At 39.0% G+C, this 23,770-nt stretch overlaps 1 protein-coding gene across 6 annotated transcripts in view; it reads left to right on the forward strand.

Annotated features, from left to right (window-relative positions):
• IL2RA (interleukin 2 receptor subunit alpha) overlaps positions 1 to 23,770 on the forward strand; it is a 51,739-nt gene that overhangs the window by 12,369 nt on the left and 15,600 nt on the right. For 5 of the 6 annotated variants that reach the window (XM_027858980.1, XM_027858984.1, XM_027858981.1 and 2 more), the window contains exons 2-3: positions 19,230 to 19,418; positions 20,845 to 20,958. In XM_027858980.1, the coding sequence (XP_027714781.1) occupies positions 19,230 to 19,418; positions 20,845 to 20,958 (303 nt within the window). The remainder of the gene's footprint in view (positions 1 to 19,229; positions 19,419 to 20,844; positions 20,959 to 23,770) is intronic. The other variant, XM_027858982.1, reaches the window with a different exon arrangement.

Raw genomic sequence — 23,770 nt, forward strand, 5'->3', positions numbered from 1 at the left:
AGGAAGGAAGGAAGGAAGGAAGGAAGGAAGGAAGGAAGGAAGGAAGGGAGGAAGGGAGGGAGGGAGGGAGGGAGGGAGGGAAGGAAGGAAGGAAGGAAGGAAAAAAAAGAAAAAGAAAGAGAAAAAAGGTAACATTCATACAGCACTTATTATGGTCTAGAGCTAAACACTGTACAATTATTACCTCATTTGATCCTCACAACAACACTGGCACATAGGCAATATTATTATCCTCATTTTACAGATGAGGAAACAGGCAAAAACAAGTTAAGTAACTTTTCCAGGATCACACAACTATAAAGTATCTAAAGCCAGATTTGAACACTCAAGTCTTCCTGACTCCAGGGAAGGAAGGAGGGAAGGAAGGAAGGAAAGAAGGAAGGGAGGAAGGGAGGGAAGAAGGAAGGAAGGAAGGAGGGAGGGAGGGAGGAAGGGAGGGAAAGAAGGAAGGAAAGAAGGAAGGAGGGAGGGAGGGAAGGAAAAAAGGAAGGAAGGGAGGGAGAGAGGGAGGGAAGAAGGAAAGAAGAAAGGAAGGGAGGGAGAGAGGGAGGGAGGGAAGGAAGGGAGGGAGAAAGTAAGGCAGGAAGGGAGGGAGGGAGGAAGGAAGGAGGGAAGGAAGGAAGGAACTTCATTATATTCATGAGCCACAATTCATTTAACCATTCCCCAATTGATGGGCATCTACTTTTCTCCCAATTCTTAGTTATCACAAAAAGTGTTGCTATAAATACTTTGACGTATACAGGGACTTGCTTATAAATGGCTTCCTTAGGGTATAGGGTCAGAAATGGAGTCTCTGGTCAAAAGGTACGGACATTTTATTCACATTAGTTACATAATTCCACATTGCTTTCCAAAATGGTTGTACCATTTCACAGCTCCACCAACAATGTATTAGTGTGACTTTCCTTCCACAACCCACCAACATTAATTGTTGCAATTTTTGGTCATTTTGGACAATTTGTAGAATATAAGGTGAAATCTCAGGGTTGTTTTGACTTATATTTCTCTTATTAGTAGTAATTTGGAGCATTCTTCCATGTGACTCTGAATTCTTTGTATTTCTGCTTTTGAGAACTGTTCATATCCTTTTATCATTTATCTATTGGGAAATGTCTATTAGTCTAATACATGTTTATTAATTATTTAGATAGCATGGATATCAAACCTTTATCAGAGAAATTTGATACAAAAAGCACTTTGTAAATGAATCTATGCAAGTTATTTGTGTTTTGAAGGTCTATGCATTTTGTAGTTACTTGGAATAGGATTTCCTTTTCTGCTATTAGTTCTCAGATTTTTTATAAGTATATAAAAATGCAGTTGATTTCCGAGGGTTTATTTTGTAGCCTTCAACTTTGATGAAGCTATTGTCTCAATTAGCATCTTTGTTAATTCCCTAAGGTTTTCCTAGTAAACCATTATATCATCAGCAAATAAGGATTCTCAATTTTTCAGAATAATTTGTCAAGTATAGGTATTCATTGTTCTTTAAACATTTGATATTATTCTTCTGGGAATCCATCAGGATCAAGAAGGGTTTTTTTTATTCATTTGTTTTTTGGCAATTAATCTACAAATATGTCTACTTTCCTGTCTGAGATCAGGTTATTTAAGATCTCCATCTATTCTGACAGTTCAGATATTTTATATTTTGAAGGTATATTTCTACGTATTTTGCTCTCAGTTTCATTAGCATGTAAAAATGTATTCTGATGATTCTTTTTATTTCTTCTGGTTTTATTGTGATTTTACCTTGCTTGTTTTCTATTTTATTGATTCAATTTTTTTTTTTCCTTTTTGGTGAGGCAATCAGGGTTAAGTAACTTGCCCAGGATCACACAGCTAGGGAGTGTCAAGTGTCTGAGACCGGATTTAAACTCGGGTCCTCCTGATTCCAAGGCTGGAGCTCTATCCACTGCACCACCTAGCTGCCCCTTGCCATTTTCTTTTAAATCAAGCTAAAGCTGAAGGTTTATTAATTCTATTAGTCTTTTCAAAGAATCAGCTCTTAGTTTTTTCATCATTTCTATTTTTTTTACTTTGTAGTTCATTTATTTCTCCTATACTTTTTAATATCTCCTCTTTTTTGTTTATTTTAGGTTAGGTTTTGGCTTTTTAATTTTTTAAATACAGATTCAGTTAATAAAAAAAGAAGGGCCTTTTTCTATTTTTACATATAGTTTATAGGAATATAATTTTTCCCTTAGGGATGTATCAAAAACTTTTTGATATGTTGTTTCATCATCATCCTTTTCTTTCATATAATTGTAAATTATATCTATGATCAACTCTTTGACTCACTCATTGTTTAAGATTACATTGTTGTCTCCTTTTGGATCTGTCTTTTGTTTGTGGTCTCCAAACCAATCACTTCTTATTGCTTCATGATACATAAAGGATATATTTACTACTTCTGCCTTTTAATATTTGTTTATAATATCTCTGTGCCATAATACATGGTCATTTTCTGAAAAAATTTCATGTGGTGCTAAGAAATATATCTATTCTTTTGAAGTCCCATTAAGAAGATGCCCTAAGTTTTTCAGCTCTAGTTTCTCCAGCAATTTTTTCAGTTCAATATTTTCCCTTTTGCTTATCTTTCTGTTAGACTTATCTAGAACTAATGAAGGAGTATTGAAGTGTTCTGTCATTACTGTATTGTTGTTTTTATATTCTTATAATTCAATTTTTCTTTTATGAATGTTGTTACTAAAGCATTTGGAGGATATATTTATTACTGTTATTGGTTGATTATTTATGGTTCTTTCAGCATAATGTAGTTTTCATTTTTATCCTGTTTTATTTTTTCTTTTTCTTTCTTTTAATTTTAAACTTAAATACAAAACGATAAAAGAGAAAAAACATTGCCATGTACACAGCAGAACATAAGAGAGAATTCAATATAAAAAAATAAATTTCCATTTCAAGAAAACCTGTATAATAAATACTACACATTGTTTTCAAAGCTGCCCAGCTTTTCTTTGCTTCCTTATATGTTTTCTTTTGTTCTCTGCTGTGCACTTTTTACTTTATTTTTCCCTTACCTCCCTCCACTCTCCCCTTCCCTCACCCTAAAGGAGGCTACAATTAAACAAAGATATAACAGGGAGCTTTGAAACTTGGCTATGATATTCCTGTAAGTTTTCCTCCTGGGATCTCTTCCAGGTGGTGATCAGTGGATTTTTTCTATTTCTGCTTTGCCTTCTTGTTCTAGAACTTCAGGGTAATTTTCCTTGATAATTTCTTATAATATGGCATCAAGATTCTTTTTTTTATCATAATTTTCAGTAGTCTGACTATTCTTATATTATTGCTCCTCGGTCTGTTCTCTAGATCAGTTGTTTCATATTCTGATAAGATGTTTCATATTCTCTTCTATTTTTTTCATTCTTTTGATTTTGTTTTAATATTTCTCGGTGTCTAAGGATATCATTAGCTTCCCCTTGCCCAATTCTAGTTTTCAAGGAATTGTTTTCTTCCTTAAGTTTTTGATTCTCTATTTCAAATTGGTTGACTTTCCTTTCATAATTTTCTTGATTTTCTTGGATTGCTCTTGGAGTTTTTTTCCCCTAATTTTCCCTTGATTTCTCTTATTTGATTTTTTTAAAAAATTTTTTTAAGTTCTTCTAAGAACTCATTTTGTGTTTGGGACCATTTGACATTTCTCATTGAAAAAAGAATGATTTTTTTTTTTAGCTCCATTACCTTCCTCTGAATATGAACCCAGATCTTCTCTATCCCCATAGTAGCTATCTATGGTTAGGTTATTTCTCCTTTGCTTGCTCATTTTTGTTTTGTTTTATTTTAAGCAGCTATTATTGTAACCAAGTTCTAGCCCCAAGGTATGAGGAATGATGCCGCAAGCCTCAGGTCCCTCTTACTGTTATTTTCTGAGGTGTGTCCTGGGGCCCAACCCTGGGCTCTGTTCTCCACTCATAAGCCATGACTAGGGCCCCCAGTCACACTATCCTACAAATGATCTGGCTCCCTGTAACTGAAACCAGGGACTCTGCTCTTCTGTAAGTGCCCACAGCCAACAGGATCCCTGGCCCTCTGCTACTATACTCATCAGGTGTGTGGTAGTTCCTTCTCCGCTGCAGCAACAGCCCAGGACCCATCTGGTCAGCACAGCTGTGCTAGGTGTCACTCCACAGTGAAAGGTCCTTCAATCTTCTCCTACTCAGCCATCAGACTCCCACAGTATCTGGAGATTAAAGTTTCTAAGGTGAGACTGTCTCACAACCCAACTACCCCCAGGGCTTATTGTTTGTTGATTCTGCAGAGTCACCTGGAGGTGTTTGCACTTAACTCAGGCTGAACCTCAGTCCCTGGCAGTCAGGTCTTTCCTGGGGGTCTTCTCAATTGTCTTAGGAGGACAACTGCTTTACCCCAACTTTTGTTTATTTCTGCTGCTCTACATTCCCTCTGAGGTGATTTGGAGAGCTGAAAGTTTTCTGACCTACTCCACTGTCTTCCCAGAATCCTCCTGTTTTATTTTCTCAATGTTTGTTTTTGCTTTGATAACAAGATTGCAACTCCTGGGTTGTTGTTTTTTTTTAATTCACTTGATAGAAATTTTTTTTCCCAACTCTTTAGTTTTATTCTGTTTTGTTTCTTGTAATCTTGTGTTTCCTGTAATCAATAGATTGTAGAGTTTTGTTTTATTATTCAATCTGTTGCTTATCTTCATTTTATTAAGTGGTTTAATCTATTAAAATTATGAGAGTTAGCTTTATGCTTTCTTCCATTTCTCCCTAAAATTAAGTTTTTAAGTTGGGATTTTTCCTTCTTCCATGGTAAAAATAGTACTATATCTCTTCAGTTACTTTAGCTTAATATTTTTTAAAGTGGCCCTACTCTAACTGGCTCTCTTCCCTTCATTCCCTTTCCTGTTTGTTACCCCTTTCCCTTTGTAGTTTTCCTTTTTAGTTCCTGGTGGAGAAGTGGGCCTGAGATATTGCAAACAGAATCTTGTAGCACCTCACCTATAGGTGAATCAATTTTCCATGTATGGCACAAAATTATAAAATTGGGGCATGCATGGAAGCCAGAAGGGGAAGAGAAGGTTATAGCAGAGTCTGTGATGAAAGGAAAGAAAATTTCCTTATTTTAATTGGTTATTTAATTCATTCCCTCTTTTTTTCCTCCCTCAAGCAGTCAAACTCTTTGTTTTCCCTTTCAACTAGTCTTATTCATTAGCATTTTAAATTTCTTTTTTTGTGTCTCTTTCCAAAGAGGATTTCTCTCCTTCATTCTCTTCACTATCCATGCTCTCTTTCTGTCTTCCCTAGACTTTCATTCTCTGGTTCATGGCCCCTATACTTATTTAGTCCCTCTCTTTTCTCTGCATTCCTGGTGGGATCAAAACTTTTGTTGCATCCATTCTGGGCTCTCCTCTCTAAGCAGTTTCTGGATAAGGGACCTTGGAAGCATAAACTAAAAATTAATTGGAAATAAATAATCTAATTCTAAGTAGATCAAAGAACATATGATAAAAAACAGTTAATAATTTCATGAAAGATAGTGATAATGATGAGCTGATTTTATAAAATAAATCACTGGTTAATTTGATTACAAAAAAGAAAGAAGAAAACCAAGTTAGCAGTATCAAAAATGAAGAGGATAGATGTACTATCAATGAAATTAAAGCAATTATTAGGTGTCATTTTGCCCAGTTATAGGTCACCACAAAGAGGAAACAAAACAAAAGAAAAAAATGATGCAGCAGGAAGAGATAGAAAGAGATATTGCATTTTAAGTAACTGTAGACAGTATAAAATATTTGGGAGTCTACCTACTAAGACACACCCAGAAACTCTATGAACACAATTAGAAAACACTTTTCATACAAATATAGATCTAAACAATTGGAGATATATTAATTGCTTATGGGTAAGGTGAGCCAATATAATGATAATGACAATTCTACCTAAATTAATTTACTTATTCAGTTCCACAGTAAGCAAACTACCAAAGAATTATTTTAAAGAACTAGAAAAAAAAAATCACCTAGAAGAACAAAAGGTGAAGGAAAGCAGCCTAGCAGTACCAGATTTCAAACTACAGTACCAAGTGGTAATCATCAAAACAATCTGATATTGGCTAAGAAATAGGAGTTGAACAGTGGGATAGATTAAGCACACAAATACAGAAATATATGACTATAGTAATTTAGTGTGTTTTATAAACCCTAAGATCCAAGCATTTAGGACAAGAACTCACTATCTGACAAAAAATTGCTGGGAAAAGTGCAAAGTAATCTGTCAGAACCCAGGCATAGACCAAGTTCTCACACCATATACCAAGATAAGGTCAAAATGGATACATGATTTAAACATAAAGGGTGATATCATAAGTAAGTTAGGGGAGTACAGAAAAGAATTATCTGTCAGATCTATGAATAAAGAAAGATTTTATGACCAAACAAGAGATAGAAAGTAGCACAGAGCACAAAATGGATAATAACAATCACATTAAATTTTAAATGGTTCACACAAATAAAATCAATGCAGCCAAGATTAGAAGGAAAGTGTGAGGGACTGTCTGATGTTGACTACTGCCAAGTGGGCGTTGTGGCAAGATTGGGGTAAGATCTGGGTATTTGGAAGTCTAGGCAGGGGCTGTGGTAGGCGGAGTTGTGGTGAACTGGGATGGGCTGGGTACAGAGAAGCCCTGAGGCAGTGGGCAGTGCTATGTGAGATAAGCTGGATGCAAGGAAGTAGCCGGATCATGTGCTCCTGAGGCAAGGGGCGGTGCCACATGGGAGTGGGACGGCAGAGGACGAGTTCCCTTTGCTTAGTCCCCTCTCTATATGCAACGTCAACCCCAGACGCCTCCTCCCGGTATCTGGGCCTGACTTCCTAGGTCACGTACTCTTTGTCTATGCACTAATCCCAGACGCCTCCTTCCTGTATCCGGTCCTAGCCTCCTGTGTCACTCCCTCTCCCTTGGTGCGCTAAACTCAGACAGCCCCTTCTGGTATCTGACCCTACAATCATTGACTAGTAGGCGGGCTGAGGAGGAGGGGCTAAGTAGGTATTTAGGAACGGTCGCGGTCGGGAGCGCAGGCTCTCTTTGCTCCTGCTCTCCCGCTCCTGCCCTCCTGCCCGGCCTTGCTTTCTTTTCTCTTGCTTATTCTCCCATTCCCTGTTTCCAGTGTCCTCTGTCTCACTCCCTGATTCTGTCTCACTCCTTGATTCTTCCTCACTACTGATTTCCGCTTCTTTCACTCTTTTATATACTTCTTTCCCTAGAACCTCCCGATCCGGGACCTTAACAAACATTTGTCCCATCTTCCTTCCTTCACCCTATCGGCTATGGGTCTCGTCTCTCTTCCCGCGACCAGACCAGCTGGTCCACGGGGTCTCTGCCCTATTTCCTCCACCCCACGTTGGGCGCCACTTGTACTGGCCGCGCCGACTTTGTGCCGGCCGCGCAGTACACTCTCCTCCTATAAGGAGCAGGCTGCCAGAGTCATACTTACCAGTCTTCGGTCCTCAACCGGATAAACACACAGAGACGAGCCATCAGGAGGCGCCAACACCAGAGCTTTATTCAGAGGCCATCACAGCAAGCCATCACAGCAAGGCCAAGCAGGAAGGCCAGGGCAACAGAGCAGGAGCAAAGAGAGCCTGCGCTCCTGACCGCGACCGTTCCTAAATACCTACTTAGCCCCTCCTCCTCAGCCCACCTACTAGTCAATGATTGTAGGGTCAGATACCAGAAGGGGCTGTCTGAGTTTAGCGCACCAAGGGAGAGGGAGTGACGCAGGAGGCTAGGACCGGATACAGGAAGGAGGCGTCTGGGATTAGGGCATAGACAAAGAGTACGTGACCTAGGAAGTCAGGCCCAGATACCGGGAGGAGGCGTCTGGGGTTGACGTTGCATATAGAGAGGGGACTAAGCAAAGGGAACTCGTCCTCTGCCGTCCCACTCCCATGTGGCACCGCCCCTTGCCTCAGGAGCACATGATCCGGCTACTTCCTTGCATCCAGCTTATCTCACATAGCACTGCCCACTGCCTCAGGGCTTCTCTGTACCCAGCCCATCCCAGTTCACCACAACTCCGCCTACCACAGCCCCTGCCTCGACTTCCAAATACCCAGATCTTACCCCAATCTTGCCACAACGCCCACTTGGCAGTAGTCAACATCAGACAGTCCCTCACAGGAAAGGAAGAAATTGGGGGGGAAATTCTTACAGCAAATTTCTCCAATAAAGGCCTCATTTCCTAAATACCTAGGGAACTGAGCCAATTTTATAAGAATAAGAGCCATTCCCCGATTGATAAATGGTCAAAAATATGAACAGGCAGATTTCAAAAGAAGAAATCAAAACTCTCAATATATACATGAAAAATGCTCTACATCACTAGTAATTAGAAGAATGTAAGTTAAAATAACTCTGAGGTACCAACTCAGACCTATCATATTGATTAAGATGACAGAAAAGGAAAATAACAAATGCTGGAGAAGGTACCCTAAAGAACTGTTGGTAAAGTGAACTGATTCAACCATTCTGGAGAAAATTTGGAAATATTCCCTATAAAACCATGCTATAAACTATATCATAGAGGCAATAAAACTATGTATACTCTTTGACACATCAATACCACTTACTAGGTCTGTATCCCAAAGAGATCAAATAGAAAGGAAAAGGACCTATGTGTACAAAAATATTTATAGCAGCTCTGTGTGTAGTGACAAAGACTTAAAAATTGAAGGGATGCCCACCAGCTGGGGAATGGCTAAACAAGTTGTGGTATACAATTGTGATGGAATACTATTGTGCTGGAAGAAATGATGAAGAGAATGATTCTGGAAAACCAGGGAAGATTTACATGAACTCGTGCAAAGTGAAGGAAGCAAAAGAAGGAAAACACTGTACATAGTAACAGAAATATTGTAATGATAATCAACTGTGAAACAACTGTGTGTTGTGCATGCACTCTTTTCATTTTTTATATTAGCAATTTGGTTTCTTCTTCCTTTTTCGTAATCAAATTAGTTACTGCCCTGCAGGATTTATTCCATGAATTCCCCTTTTCCATTGTGCCTTACTCTTAGAACAATGCCTATTATTGCAGGTTCAGAGAAAACACTGCACCCTGATAGGACACTTCCCCCCACATACATACTGAATTATACCCTCTTTTGTTAATCTTTTTTCCCTACATTTGCCTGGAAATCTCCTCTCCAGGTCCACACTTTCCCATTTCTCCAAGTGCCAGGTGCCTCAAAGGGTTCCAAACCCCCCCTCCCCGCCCAGGACAAACAGACTTTCCAAGCACCAAATCCTCCAGGCCCCATCCAAGGTCCTCATCTCCCTTCACTCACAGGAGTATTCATCACTGGAACCCCTTCCCACCTCTAAAGTAAGGTCTTCTTTCTTTTCTCCCCTTTTCAATCTTTCCTCTCTCCTTCTCACCCACTTCCCTGTAAACTTTTCACTTTCTGAGACCACAGATGTCACCCTCCCCTCATTATTAGCCCTTGATTTGACCCTGGGACTTCATTCCTTTCTATCCCCCTGCTCCTCCCTGCCCCTTTTGATGTACCCTCCTATATTATAATGTAATCTCACAAAAGAAATATTGTCAGGGTATCACTGTTGTTAGAAACATGCTTGACACCAAAAATTTAGTGTCAAGAAAAGTTTATTACAGAGAAAGTCCGGAGGATTTAGATATTTCTGGCCAGAAGCAGGCTCCACCCCTCTTCAGAAGGAAAAAGCCCTGAGCACAAAGGCAAGAGTGCTTTTATGCAGTTAAATTCAGTGCAAAACCTCCCAGGCCTGAATTGGTCCATTCCTTCTCGGGTTACAACCTTCCTTATGCGTTTCATCTATGTTTCCCCCCTGATATGTTCAAGTATGTTCCTCTTCCCTCTTCATATGTCCCATGATCCGTTAATGAGGCTCTAATTCTATGCGGAGTGTGTCAGTTAATAGTAATAAAGTTCATTAAGCAGGCGCACTAACATTTTGCTGGTGTCCTCAGGTTGACTTAACTCGTATGAGCTGGCTGGGCCCTTAACTTGATTTTGGAGTCTTCTTGGAACCATCAGCTTACTTCTTATTGGCTAAGCCCAAGTCCACCTGCAGTATAACTGCTTCCTTGAGTTGTTTTTATAACCCTCTACACTATTCTACCTCTGTGGAAACTTAACCCTTGCCTAACTCTCACACTGTTGAGGTCTTTTGTTGCTGGGAACCCCAAAATTCAAGGGCAAAAGGCAGGGGTCTACCTTGAAAGAATTCAACTCAAGTCTTCTTTCAGTCAGAGACAAGGTTTATTGTATCACCAACAGAAGCAGGCAGATTTTAAGAATCTGAGCATTTGGTAGTCAAGACTAACCACTGACCTTTTTCATAGGGAAAAAAAAGAGTGTGGGAAGGTTTAGATGGGATCAAGAAGTGGCGAATAGGCCAGGGTGACCAGGAGGTAACAGAGAAGGGGTCCAGATGGGATTAAGGGTATGAAATAACCTGGGGTGATCTGGAGGTAACAGACAAAGAAGGGCTAGGCTGAGAAGGGTAACAGAGAATTGAAAGTCAGAGCCACAATGAAAGAACAGTTGAAAGGATTATTCTGGGATGAGCTGATGCCCCAGGCGAATACTAGGGACTGGGCCACATGGGAAAGTTCAGAGGCTTTTCCTTTTTGGGGTCAAGATCTCAAAGACATGGTCTTTTCCTTTTAGAGGTTCAGATCCCATCCCCATCATCACCAGATTCTTGTTCATAATCCACCTGTCCACCTCTTCATTGTTACCTCTCCTGATTTCTGCATTTACCTTTTTCTCCTTGGGTACATTTGGGAAAAAAGTCTCTTACTGGTCTTTCTGGTGTCATCCTATTGCTGTTGCTGTCTGTATTTATTCACTCCTCCTGCATTTCTGTTGTTTGAGGTATTTGAGAAGTAAATAATCTTTTCAGTTCTGGTTTCAAGCTCTTTTTTATTATTGAATATTTATCTTTTGTCCTGTACCATTAAACTCAGATTTGTAGTCTAGGTCACCCTGGGCTGTATCCTGAGCTCCAGGGCTCTTCAGAATCCATTATTCCATTCCCTCCTCCTTTTTCTAGTGAGTATGGAGCAATAGAGTTATTCAAATGTCCTTTTCTTTGTATTTGAAGATTTTTCTCCTGATTGCTTACAAAAAATGCTGTTTCTGAATGGAATTCTTAAATTTAACCACAATGTGTTTGCAGCTTTGCATCCTTGTTGGATTTTGCAGCCTTCAGATTTTTCTGGATGTCATCTGTGAATTCTGGCAATTGGAATTTCATTTTCTACGTTCAGAAATTCTGGGGAGTTCACTTGTGTTTGTTCCTTCATAATGGTGTTAAGGCTTTTTGTCCTGTCATGTTCTTTTGAAGACTTATGATCCTTAAGTTGTCTCTACACATCCTGTCTTCAAGATTTGTATGTTTTGCTTACATAGTGAGCAAATTTTCTTTCAATGTTATTGGGTTTTTTGCTTCTCTTCTAGGTTATCTTTCACTCTTTTGTATTTGCATTCCCAATCTATTGTTCTTTCTCTTATTTCTTTAGTGAGGCTTGCCATTTCAAATTTAAGTTTTTCTATCCTGCTCATTATTTTTGCTGTGTAAGACATAAATTCTGCTCTTCATAAGTCTCATTTCTCTTTTAAACCACTCAGAAGAAGCACATTGTAGTTTTATTTTCTCTTCAAATTCCATAGGACCCTCTGTCTCATCAACTGTTGGATCATTTGGGGATCTAGATCTCAAAGTGTCTCAACCTTTAGATAGGGCCAAGGCACCAAAAAATGTAAGCCAAAAGCTAATGGTGACTGGTAACTCAGAAGTAATTGGGCTAATTCCATTTTTATAGTCAACGGAAGTGATCTTCACATTAGAATAGAATCACTTGGCTAGAAGATAATCTAGCTGTATATGTGAGGAGATAGTAAAATAATCCCTAGTTGGTCTAAATGAATTCATCTCATCTTCCAGATGAATCACCCCAAGGGAGTTGAAAGAACTTGCAGATGAACTTGCTGAGCTACTTAGAAATTAGCTAAGAGGTTTATGTGTTTTAGCTGACCACAAATTCAAAATGAGTGGATAGTTTAATGTTGCTGACAAAAGTTAATTCGATCTTTTACCCTTTTCTACTTCCTCATCCAGAAATCAATCAGTGTTTACTCAGGCCAAGATCTAATCAGACAGTAAAAGAAATTCTAAGTTTGGGCTAATGGGTGTATTCCTGTTCATTGTGTTTGCTCAGACAGGCCTGGGGAAATGTCAATTCTCTCATTCTTTCAAGACAGGTGATAGGGAAATTAATGTCTCTTTTGTCAAAATGTCAAGATTTGAATGACCTAAATCACTTACCCCAAGATAGCCCACCCCCCATTGAGTTAACTAATCAGAATTGATTAGGCACTCCTAAGGAACTCTTGGAAAGGCATATAAACTGTGAGCCCATCACCATGAGGAGTCTTTGGTCTAAGACAGAGCCAAATGACCATCCTTTTATTAATAGCCTGCTGGCTTTATTAAGAAAATGATTAGGGCAGCTACGTGGTGCAGTGGATAGAGCACTGGCCCTGGAGTTAGGAGGACCTGAGTTCAAATCCGACCTCAGACACAACACTCACTAGCTGTGTGACTAGTCAAGTCACTTAACCCCAATTGCCCTCACCAAAACAAAAAAATTAACAGAAGAAAATGATTAAATTACCCAGAAAAAAGTAAATTTGATCTTAAATGATATTAATAAACACACAATGCCCATAATGAAGGAGGTAATAGTCCTAGTGTATTTTGTGTAGGTCAGGCTATGTCTAGAATACCACAGTCAGTTCTAGGCACCACATATTAATACTGACATTTATATAGCTATTCCCCATGGTTTCAAAGGTCTACCTTCCAGAAAAGGCTCTGTCCTACATTAACCGAGATTCATCCTGGTGTTAGAGGGAGCTGAACTCAAATAGATGCATCAGACTTTCCTTCCTAACTCTGTTCATGCTCTGAAGTAACTCTGGGGAAATCTCTAAAATAAGGCTTTACAACAACTATGTAGGTTAGATCATTAGGAATGTTGTAAAGTCAGTTTCTATTTGGTACCAATTGTATTATATGATCTCCATGGTCTCTTCCAATTTTGAGATTCTATGTCCTTAGGCATTCAGCAGCTTCTCATCTACTACCCTCTGACAGAGTAGTGGTTCAGTTTTAACAGCAGGTGTCAGTAGTCAAGGCTTTCCATCATGGAATTCTTTTGCAGTTCCTCCATCACTCCAGGAGACAACACTCCAGAAGACAACAGTCAGAGTTGCTCTCCTTTAGTAGGTCTCTGTTGTTCTCAGTTGGAATCCCAAGAATGACCCTCTTTCATTCTGCCATTAATTTGTCTTTTATCCTATAAAGGCTCTGATTAAACAGAATTTTACCTGTTGGGTTCAATCTTTACCACAAAGGGAAGAAACTTCAAGAATTTACCTTGTCTGGCAGGAGACACAATTTTCCCTGCTCAGCATGGCTTCAGAGAACAGAGTCAGGACCAAAGGCTGAATGTTACAGGGAGAAAATTTCAGCTCGGTATAAGAGCTTTATAACCATTAGAGCTGTCCAAAGGTGGGTGTTCACACACACACACACACACACACACACACACCCCCACCATCATCATCATCATCAAGATGTTCAAGCATAAGTTCAGTGATCACTTGTTCTCCTCCAAAATCTCACCTCTTCCTTGAAACTTAGGGGACTTTAGCTTTAGGGTTTTCCCTTTTTAATTTCTATAACCCACAAATCTAAAAACCCGAAGTGCTGGGTTTGTACTAAGTTCATGTGGGGGTGGGAGGTGCTCCAAATTTTCTTTTAGCTTATGTCTCCACTTATAGTTTTCCTGAGGAAGCTCAGATTTTGGTTCATTTTGTCCCCATTTAGCCTTACCAGGAGAATATCAGAATATTGTACTTGAGGTTGATAAAGTCACCTTCATGTACCTTCTTATAAATGCTCCAATCTTCCAGGAATCTATGTGGGTCAATTAAAGTTTCACTTTGAGAGTTTGGGACTCCCTCAACCAAAAAAGAGAATTTTGCACTTGGAGTTGCTAAAGGGTCTATCCCTTACCTGCTTGTATGCATTCTATAGCTTTTCTAGGAAGCTATGTTTCCTACACACTCAGAGCACTACCCTTGAAACTTGGGATTCCCCATAAAGGAATCTGGCATTTGGAAAATGACGGAGTCACCTCCTTCCCATAGTGTTTCCAAATTACTCACATTAGTTCAAGGACAGGGTTCTCCCACATCATCACTCAGTCAGAATTTTGCTGCTCCTATAGTTTCCAGGCCACATGTTCAGTCCTATGTATTCTGGGATTCTACTGCTCTCTTATCTTCTTTTCTTAAGGCAATCCTCCTTCCTTTTCTTAGGACCTGGAACTAATAACACCCCTCCAGAACAGGTCCAGAAAGTTTTGCCATTCTTCCAGAAGTCTGGGGTTCAAGAAATACTCTCTCTTCACTGCTGCCCCTGGTAGCTAGTACCTCTCAAGCCATATGGCTTCCTTTTCCAAGCCTGGCATATCTGGAGCCAAGGGGATGCTGTACTGCAATTCAGAGTCCATTAATTCTTGCTACTCCACCACTGCCCCATGACCACTGTAATCTCTAGGGCTAAGGGAGAGGGGGAGAGAGGGGTGGCATGGAAATACAAACGTCCTTTCTCAGTGCTTTGTGACCTTTGGAAAGTTCTGTTTCCTCAGGAGTCCCAGATTGAGTAGGCCCTGGCTGAGTCTGAATCTTATTTACCAAGCAATGGAAAGCTTGTGAAGGTTTTTCATGATTGTGCATTAGTAAAGTTCATCTGGTAGATAAGTGGAATTGTAGGTAAGGAAACCATCTAGTTGTCTGTTATGACAGTCCCAGTTTGAGATAATGAGGATGCAGGGCCATTACCTGCTCCTCACTCAAACCCATCTGAAAATCATCTCTTTCCAAAAGGAAAAAAGAAAATAGAGCTTTTTTACTAGGTTTTCTCTCTCCCTCCTTAAATTGGCTTCAGATATCCAGATCTTGAATAATTTGTCACAATTAAATAACCTCTGAATGCCAAAACTCAACCAATCTATTAATGAGAATATTTTGACCTATCAAGGAAACATGATTAAAGTCTCAAAAAAAAAAAAGGCCTAATCTTTTAGCCTGATTACTCTAAATTTCTAACCCCTCGTTCAACAGGGTCACATTAGTTTTCCACACTGAACCTTATTGAAAAATACTGAAATGGAGCAAAAAACTCCAGGTTCCAAGTATCCTCTTGCTCTTGATGATTTTCTATGGTTGAAAAGAACGGTTTCTGACAAACCTCCAAGGCAATTTTTTCCTGGTATGGACATCCTTATAAGCATTCACTGAAAAGCTCCTTTTAAGCCTTCTAGGAAGTTTCTTCCACATTCTTCCACAGCAACTAAAAACCTAACCTTATTGGTTTACTTATAAGTCATATAGAAGGCAGTAGGACTGTGCACATAACCACACAAGCAGGGTGAGTTACTAGGCTTCCACGATTCCGGGAACTGGTAAGTAGGTGGTTCACTCAATGGATGCTTTTTTTCCGAGACTCTGCTCTTTCTTGGCTTTTCTCCCACCTGTGTCACCTCTTCTATTTGTTCAGCATCCATCCATACCACACTGACCAGCTGTGCTTTTGTCCTAGACCCTTTTCTCTGTTCTCTTTACACTCTTTCACTGGATAACTTCATTAGCTCCCAATTACCATCTTGATGCAGATGACTAGCTTGAAGCCATCTTTTTATCTCTATTAGTAAGATGCTATGTTCTCCATCTAAGTCTATATAATCTAAAAATTTTTTAAAAATTGTTCAGCATTATTGTTTTGTGCTAGACACTACTAGGAACTGCAGGTTTAACAGTACAAAATTAAACAATGCCTGTTTTACAAATAAGTATATACAAAGTTGTATGAAGTAACTTTAGAGAGGATTTTCCACTTAAAATTAGCAAGTTCAGGAAAAGCCTCCTTGAGGAAGTAGCATTTGAGTTGTGCTTTGAAAGAAGCAGCTAGGTGGTGCAGTAGATAAGAGTGGTGGGCCAGGAGTCAGGAAGACTCCTATTCTTGAGTTCAAGTGTGGTTTCAGACACTTACTAGCTATGTGACCATGGGAAAGTCACTTAGCCCTGTTTGCCTCAGTTTCCTCATCTGTAAAATGAGCTGGAGAAGGAAATGGCAAACCACTACAGTATCTTTGCCAAGAAAACCCCAGGGTCATGAAGAGTTGGACACAACTAAAACAACTAAACAGCAACAACAAGAAATCCTAAGAGACAGAGATGAAGAGGGAGTGCATTCCAGATATGAGAATGCCTGTCCAAAGGCATAGATCTGAGAGAAGCAATGTCATGTACAGAGGACAACCAGCAGCTTACTTTGACCAAAATAGAGAGTCTATGAAATAGATTAATATGAAATAAAATTGGAAATACAGATGGAAGTCATATTTTGGAGGACTTTAAATGTTAGGCTGAAATTTTTTTTATTTTATTTTAGTGGTACTAGGAAGTCACTGAAGATTATTGAATGGTGTGATGATATGATCAGGTCTGCACTTTATTAATATCAATGCCACAGCTGTGTGGAGAATGGATTGGAAAGCAGAGAGCCTAAGAAGCTGTTGCAATTTTGTTCAGGCAAGACCTGAGAAGGGATTGAACTTGTAGAGGCTACATGAGTAGAGAGAATAGATACAAGATATATTGTAGAGACAGAAGTGACAAGACCTAGCAATTGATAGGATGGGGGGAGGGGAAGTGATGAAGGAAAAAAAAATATGACCCTCTTATTTTATTTTTCTTTTAAGGCAATTGGGGTTAAGTGATTTGCCCAGGGTCACACAACTAGTAAGTCAAATGTTTGGTCTGAGGCCAGAGTTGAACTCAGGTCTTCCTGACTTCAGGGCTGGTGCTCTATCCACTGCACCACCCAGCTGCTCCATGATCCTAATATTTTAAACCTGACTAGGAGGATGGCAGTGCCATTGAGAGAAACAGGAATGAGTTGGAGGTGTGGAGGTGGAAGGTTGGGGTGGAGGGAATGTATTGAGTTCTATTTGGGGTATATTGAGTTTGAAAGACCTATGAGACATCCAGATGAAGATATCCAGCAGGCAGTTAGTGATACTGGACTCAAGTTTAAGAGAGATATTAGGTCTGAATAGATTTGTGAGTCTTCTTCACAGAGAAGGGGAGGGGAAAGTAGAGCAGAGGAGAGGAGAGGAAAAGAGGGGAAAAGAGAGGAAGGGAGGAGAGGAGAGTATAGAAAAAGAGTATAGGAAGAAATGAGAAGAGAGTCAAGGACAGAGCCTCAGAGAATGGGAGAATATTGGAGAATATTTAGCCATTGGGAGCAGGATGATGATTCAGTCGTGGAGAATAAGAAGCGTTCAGAAAGGTAGAAGAACTATGAGAAAGCAGGAATTTTATTGTTGTTTGTTTCTTTTTTCTTACATTTTTATTTTTTGTTATTCTTAACTAGATAAAGCATGAATATTTTATATATAGTTAACCTTAGTGGCCACTCCTATATCCCCACAACAGCTGACATACAACAGTATTCCCTTTGCCCCTCAAGAGGCCCCTCTACCCTGGATGCCAACATTCCCTTTTTATCAGACATTCTGTTTTTTGCTATTTCTGAGGCAACCTGGCTTCTAACGAGAGATATTAGGCTCTTTGTCCTTACACTCTGGCTCACTAAGTCCCTGCCCTGTACTGAGATGATGATTTTATTAATGGTTTACATTTAGGGCCTCCTCTAGAAAAAAAAAAAAAAGGAAGAAGAAAACAAAGAGCATTCAACATATACTATGAATCAGGTATAAGACAGGTCACTTGTTGCTATGCACTAAAGCAATGCTAAACACAGGACTTTCACAAGCACACATTTGATGAAAAAGAATTTCTCAGATATATTTCTATGTAGCAATGAAGGGGCCTTGTCTATACAAGCTAAGTGTTAGAATATGCTTCTTGAGTATTTCTTTCGATGCTGTGGCTAAAAAAAACTTCCTTTTGCTAACTATGAAATGACTGATTTCATCCCAACTTGAAAAACAGGGTACTGACCTGAGTCAGGCCCACCTTTACCACAGGTGAATTATCACAGTGTTCCATGGGCATCCTCTTGATGTTGAAAGAAATCAAGGAAGGTGTCAAGCATATTGGGTGAACCCTTTGTGGAACTTTTGGGAGAATGTGGATAAGGGTCACATAAGATAAGCAAGATTGAATGGGATGCAATCTACATCTTTGGAGAGAACTCCTGAATTGATGATATCACAAAGCTATTTGAGTATATTTGTCTGCTTGCTTAAATGATTAAAATTTGTACATATTGACTCCTCTGACAAAAAATAAGATTCTGTGCTGGGATTGCTTCACTTTCATTTTTGTATCTGCAGTGCCTGACACATAGTAGGTGCTTAATAAATGCTTGCTGATTGATCTCCCAAGTACACAGGTTACCCAGGATGCTTCTGGTATTTTGGCCAGAGTTGGAACCCTCTAGGCCTCTCTTATAGTGGTAGTTCCTACCTCAATGCTCAAGGTTAACCAGCTAGTGTGGGCAATCAGAGACAGAACTTGAACTCAGGTCTTTCTGACTCCAGTCACTCCTCTGTATGATCATAGGATCATAAATCTAAAGTTGGTAAATATAAAGACTAAATATTCTCAGCAAGTATTGGGTTAAGTAGGCCGGTGCAGGAATGTAGGCAGTGACATCTATCTCCTTAGAACAAGAGGTAGTCACATACAGAGAAACTGAATCTAGTGAGTCCTGTTTTGGGTAGGCAAAATCAGAAATGACTTCTGGGATTGCTAGTACAGAGGCAAAAAGTGTGAATGGAGATTTGTTGCAAAATGTTGTGTTTAAATAGTTATTCTATGCTTCCTGGAATGAGTTCTTGACCTTCTGGGGCAGTAGCTTTCAAAGCTTTGTCTCTTTCAATCTAGTAGTCTATTGAGTCTGCCCAAAGAAGAAGCAGTTCTTTGTTCTGGGTAGAGGAAGTCTTCCAGGTCTCAGAATAGCCAAGAACCCTCCACAAGATCATTGCTGTTCCGTTCATCCCCTGGGGATAGAGTCTTTGAAAGGTACATTTGCCTAAAACCAATGTCTTAATATGCTACTGATTTTTGTTTTTTTGGGTTTTTGTCTTTCAGAAGAATGCCCACATCCACCTCAAATTGACTTTGCCTCCTTTGAAACGCAAATTTATATGAAGGGCACAATCCTAGACTGTTCCTGTAAACCTGGTTATGATAGGAAGGAAGGCACTCCCTTACTTATTGTGTGTGAAGACACACAAGGGCATCTTTCCTGGAATGATAAGTGTCAGTGTAAGGGTAAATGTAAGTGTTTCTTTTTGTAATTCAACAAGGAAGGAAAACTGTGGTTTGCGTATGGGACCTTCATAATTTTATAAGAATTCTCCAGGTGATCCACAGACTTCTCTCCTCTTATAGAATTTCTGCTAATACAATGATATTTGGGTTTTTGTTTCTGAAAATAATGAATAATTTATTGACAGCTCTTCAGAGACAAAACAATACCTATTTTTATTTAGGTCTACATACTTGGAAACTCCCTCCACCAATGCTGATCAGTAACTCCTCAGTGACAGTCTTAGAGATCTTGCCTGGGGCACTGAAAGGCTAAGTGATATGCTCAAGGTTAACCAGCTAGTGTGGGCAATCAGAGACAGAACTTGAACTCAGGTCTTTCTGACTCCAGTCACTCCTCTGTATGATCATAGGATCATAAATCTAAAGTTGGAAGCACGCTTAAGAGTCATCTTTTACAGATGAGACCCAGGGAAGCTGCAATATCAAAAGTCACGTAGAAATATCATCAGTAGAATTCATTATACCATGTTGCTGCCTCTCAAATGAATCACATCTCACAATGATATCTCCTTCCTTGATCTCCAGTGTGGCTTTCCTCAGCCTTCTCTAGCTTCCAGTTCATGGTGGCTGGTACCACTATTTTTGGCCACTACAAGTATATAGAGGACCAGACTCGGAGTCAGGAAGACCTGGTTTCAAGTCCTACTTCTGACACACTAGCTAGGTAACCATTTTGCAAATTAGTTGTTGATCTGTATGGAGGAAGATATCTTTAGGAATTCACTAGACCAATGAAATGAAAGGTGTGGATGGGGAAAAAAAGAAAGAACGTTCCAATATCCCTTTCTCTTCCAACAAAGCATAAAAATATCTCCATCATTTAGCATTAGAAAACCAAGATAAAGAAAAGTTACAAAATTGGAAGTGTTCAAAGAACAAGTCTCTGTTGCTTCTAATTTCTGATACCAAGTAATAAAAAATTTAGGCACAGGTGTTTTAGAGGCTGCACAGCTTCTGAGGTCTGGAAGGAATCTTATCCTGTCTATTCTGTCAGGTGATTTATTTATAGGTGGCGACAGCAGCCAGTGACCCACACACACAGGAGCACAATAGGCATTCAAAAAAATCTGACGTTTAAACTTCAAGAACTTGGTTCTTTTTCCTGTTTCTCCTAGAAGGATTTCATCTCTGACACCTGCAATCATCAATATTCAAATGATAGTAATTATAAGTATTTGCTTGAGCCGCTACATGTGTCACAAGGCTAAAGTAGCTGTTGGTGCATTTGACTAGTTTGCTAATCACTTACAGTTATAAGTCAAAAGTACTATGTAATAACTACAGCAATGCAATATTTTCACAGATTTGTATGAATTTCTATGTAATTTTCAAGTTTTACATTTGTTTGCTTTTTGTTCACATGTACACTTAGCCCCTCAGAGCCAGGAAGAACAAAGTGTTTCAAGTGCTCCTATTAACCCTGGAGAACAGACAGACAGAACTCAAACAATTACAGACGTCAGGCTTCAAACTTATAACCTCACGGGTAAGAAATGGAGCAGGTAACAATAGAATTCTCTAATTGACTCCTCTCATAAGTACATGACACATTTTCCTTGAAGACTTTGAAGGCTTAAAATATCATATTATCTGTTCACCTCCTCTTAGGATATCACTCATAGAAAGAACTGATTTAATGACTTTTGCAGGAAATGCCTACCACTGTCTCAGACAAATTTAAACTGTGGTAATCTGGACTCAGTGTTCTTCTCGTAGAGGTAATATAGACTTTATCAGTTTGGCATGGTGAACTAACAAAATTGTAAGTTGGAGTTGCACTGTGTTTTTCTTTCAAGTACCAAGTATCAAACTATGAGCAAGAAAGAGTTTAGTTAAATGAAAGTAATAATTTCTTACATGTCAGGGTGATTAAAGACTGACAAGTTATCATAGGAGATGGTGGAAATTCCAGGAAATTCTGGAGATACTTAAAAATCGGAAAGGCAATTATCTTTCTTGCACATCTTAATTATTGAACTGCTTGGAGGCAGGATACAGAATTGAATAATAATTTACAATTTTATAGAATATTAGGTTAACAATATACTTTATTTGCAACAATCTTGTGAAGTAGTTTCACAGATGACCAAACTGAAGTTCACAGAAGCTATCAGTTGTCCAACTTCACAAAACTAGTAAGTTCTATGATTCTATAAGCAATGCTCCTGTCTACATCACCAACTCTGTGACTCTTAGTACCTCCTGTCACCATTAGGCTTTGTGCACCTTTCTACCTGTCCTCCCCGTATCTACCTTAACATGGATCAAAGAAACAAAAAATATAAAATAATTGAAAGTGATTAACTTTTTTGGTCACTTTCATCATCAAAAGGAATCTCCAGTAAAGAAACTCTTTCTACCTACTTATATATTTAGAGAATTGTTTGGTGCACTGAGAGTTTAAAAGCTGTGGGTCACACAGACAGAATGTTTCAGAGGATGAACTTGAACCCAGGTCTTTCTGGTTCCAAGGACACAACATCAACACAATGACTACTGACAGGTTTTTTAGTCTTCTTTCTCTAAACATAGGGTCTTTGAAATTTTTTTTAATATTGTGATAACTATTTCAATTTAATTGATTTCCTTTGAAATGCTGAGTATTTGGTCATGCATTTAAAAGCCTTATTCTGAGAAGAGGTCCACAGGTTTCACCAAACTGTCAAAAGGGATCTGTGACACAAAAAAGCTTAAGAACCTCCGCTTTAAACAGAGCTTTACTCAAACCATCTTTGAAAGCTGGATTCTGTTTCCTTCTTTATATGGGGATGTCCCTTCTCTTACACATGAGAGGCAGAATTCTGTATGTCTGTGTGTGTGTGTCTGTGTGTGTAGAGGCAGAGAGAAGAAGAGAAGGGAGGAGAGAAGAGAGGAGGAGAGAACACAAAGAGGAGAGGAGGGGAAAAGAAGAGGAGAGAAAGAGGGGAGAGAGGGGGGAGGGGAGAGAGAGAGAGAAAGAGAGAGAGAGTTTGACCTTGAAATCAAGGAGACGTGGCTTCATGCTGTCCCTTGGACACAAATTACCTGGGTCCCAGGCACTCACTAAGACTATAAAATTATATGTTACCTCAGATTGATGGGAAATTCCACACATATGTGATATCTGTGCCTAGACTGCCTAGACTGTGTGTATGAGTGTGTATGTGTGTTACAGGGTTAGTTTCCTATGTAACAGGATGACCTGGAACATCAACTTTATAGTTCACACCTCACAGCCTGCCACTAGACTGGTTCTTATATTTAATCTTATCCTTACCTCAAGCATAATCCAGGGGTATGTTTGTACATTTTCTCATTAATAAAATGTCATCATATTACTCAATCAACTAAGGCTCAGAACTCCAGTCCATCATATGTTATTTATTTAATAAACTAGAGAAACCTCTTTTTACAAGGGTAATTATTAATATCTTTCTATATGTTAAATCCTTTAATCTCTTAGGTTTTAATATAAAATTTCTGGATAAATAATTTATTAACAAAGCAAACAACTATAAGACCAATACAAAGATAATTTACAATATTTTAGCTGTGAGAAAGATAAAAGTCAAATTCACGTGAAACCCTTCCTATAACTGCAGATGCCTTCTCTTCACTTATGAGAATATGGTGACACACCATTTAGTTTACTTGAGTTAACAAATAAATCAGACCTCTAGTAAAATGGAATATTCAGTGGAAAAAGCCTTGGACTAATAATACTTATATAGCTGCATGCAAGCATCCTCTCTTTCTCTTCTTTCAAAAAAAGAAAAGACAGATCCCTTTCATCAATGATCCCTTCCTCTTCTTTCTCTCTGTCTTCTCCAACTTATCTCCAGACATAACAGGAAAATAATTTCTTCAGCTTCTCTCAAGTCATAACTCTTAAATGTCTCTTTATAGACTCATTCCTTTATAAATTTCTCCTTATGTTTCCTCAAAAAACAGCAGTTGAGATGGTTTGCTCAAGAAAGAAGTTTCTCCCCATTCTCTTTCTCTATTTTCTCCAAAGTTTCTCCTAAATCGTTTCCTTCATAGATCCTCATAGCCCTAAGTTAAAACTCACATGCATCCTGACTCTAAAGAGACTGACACATCATAGAATGGTAGTAACAATTTTTCTCTGGTCTTAAAAAGATAGTAATAGTTTCTATTGTCTCTTTAGGAGAAGTTTTTGAAATAGGGGTCATATGTAGATAAATATATAGGTAAAATTTATTTAAATAGACATAATATATTTCATTTGAGCCTCATGAGTTGGTCCAAAAGAGATTGTTAGTCTTGCTTGATAAACAGAGACTATCTGACCAAGCACA

Source organism: Vombatus ursinus, unplaced genomic scaffold, assembly GCF_900497805.2.
Source record: "Vombatus ursinus unplaced genomic scaffold, bare-nosed wombat genome assembly UNPS02013950.1, whole genome shotgun sequence".
In the NCBI taxonomy this organism is placed as follows: Eukaryota; Metazoa; Chordata; class Mammalia; order Diprotodontia; family Vombatidae; genus Vombatus; species Vombatus ursinus.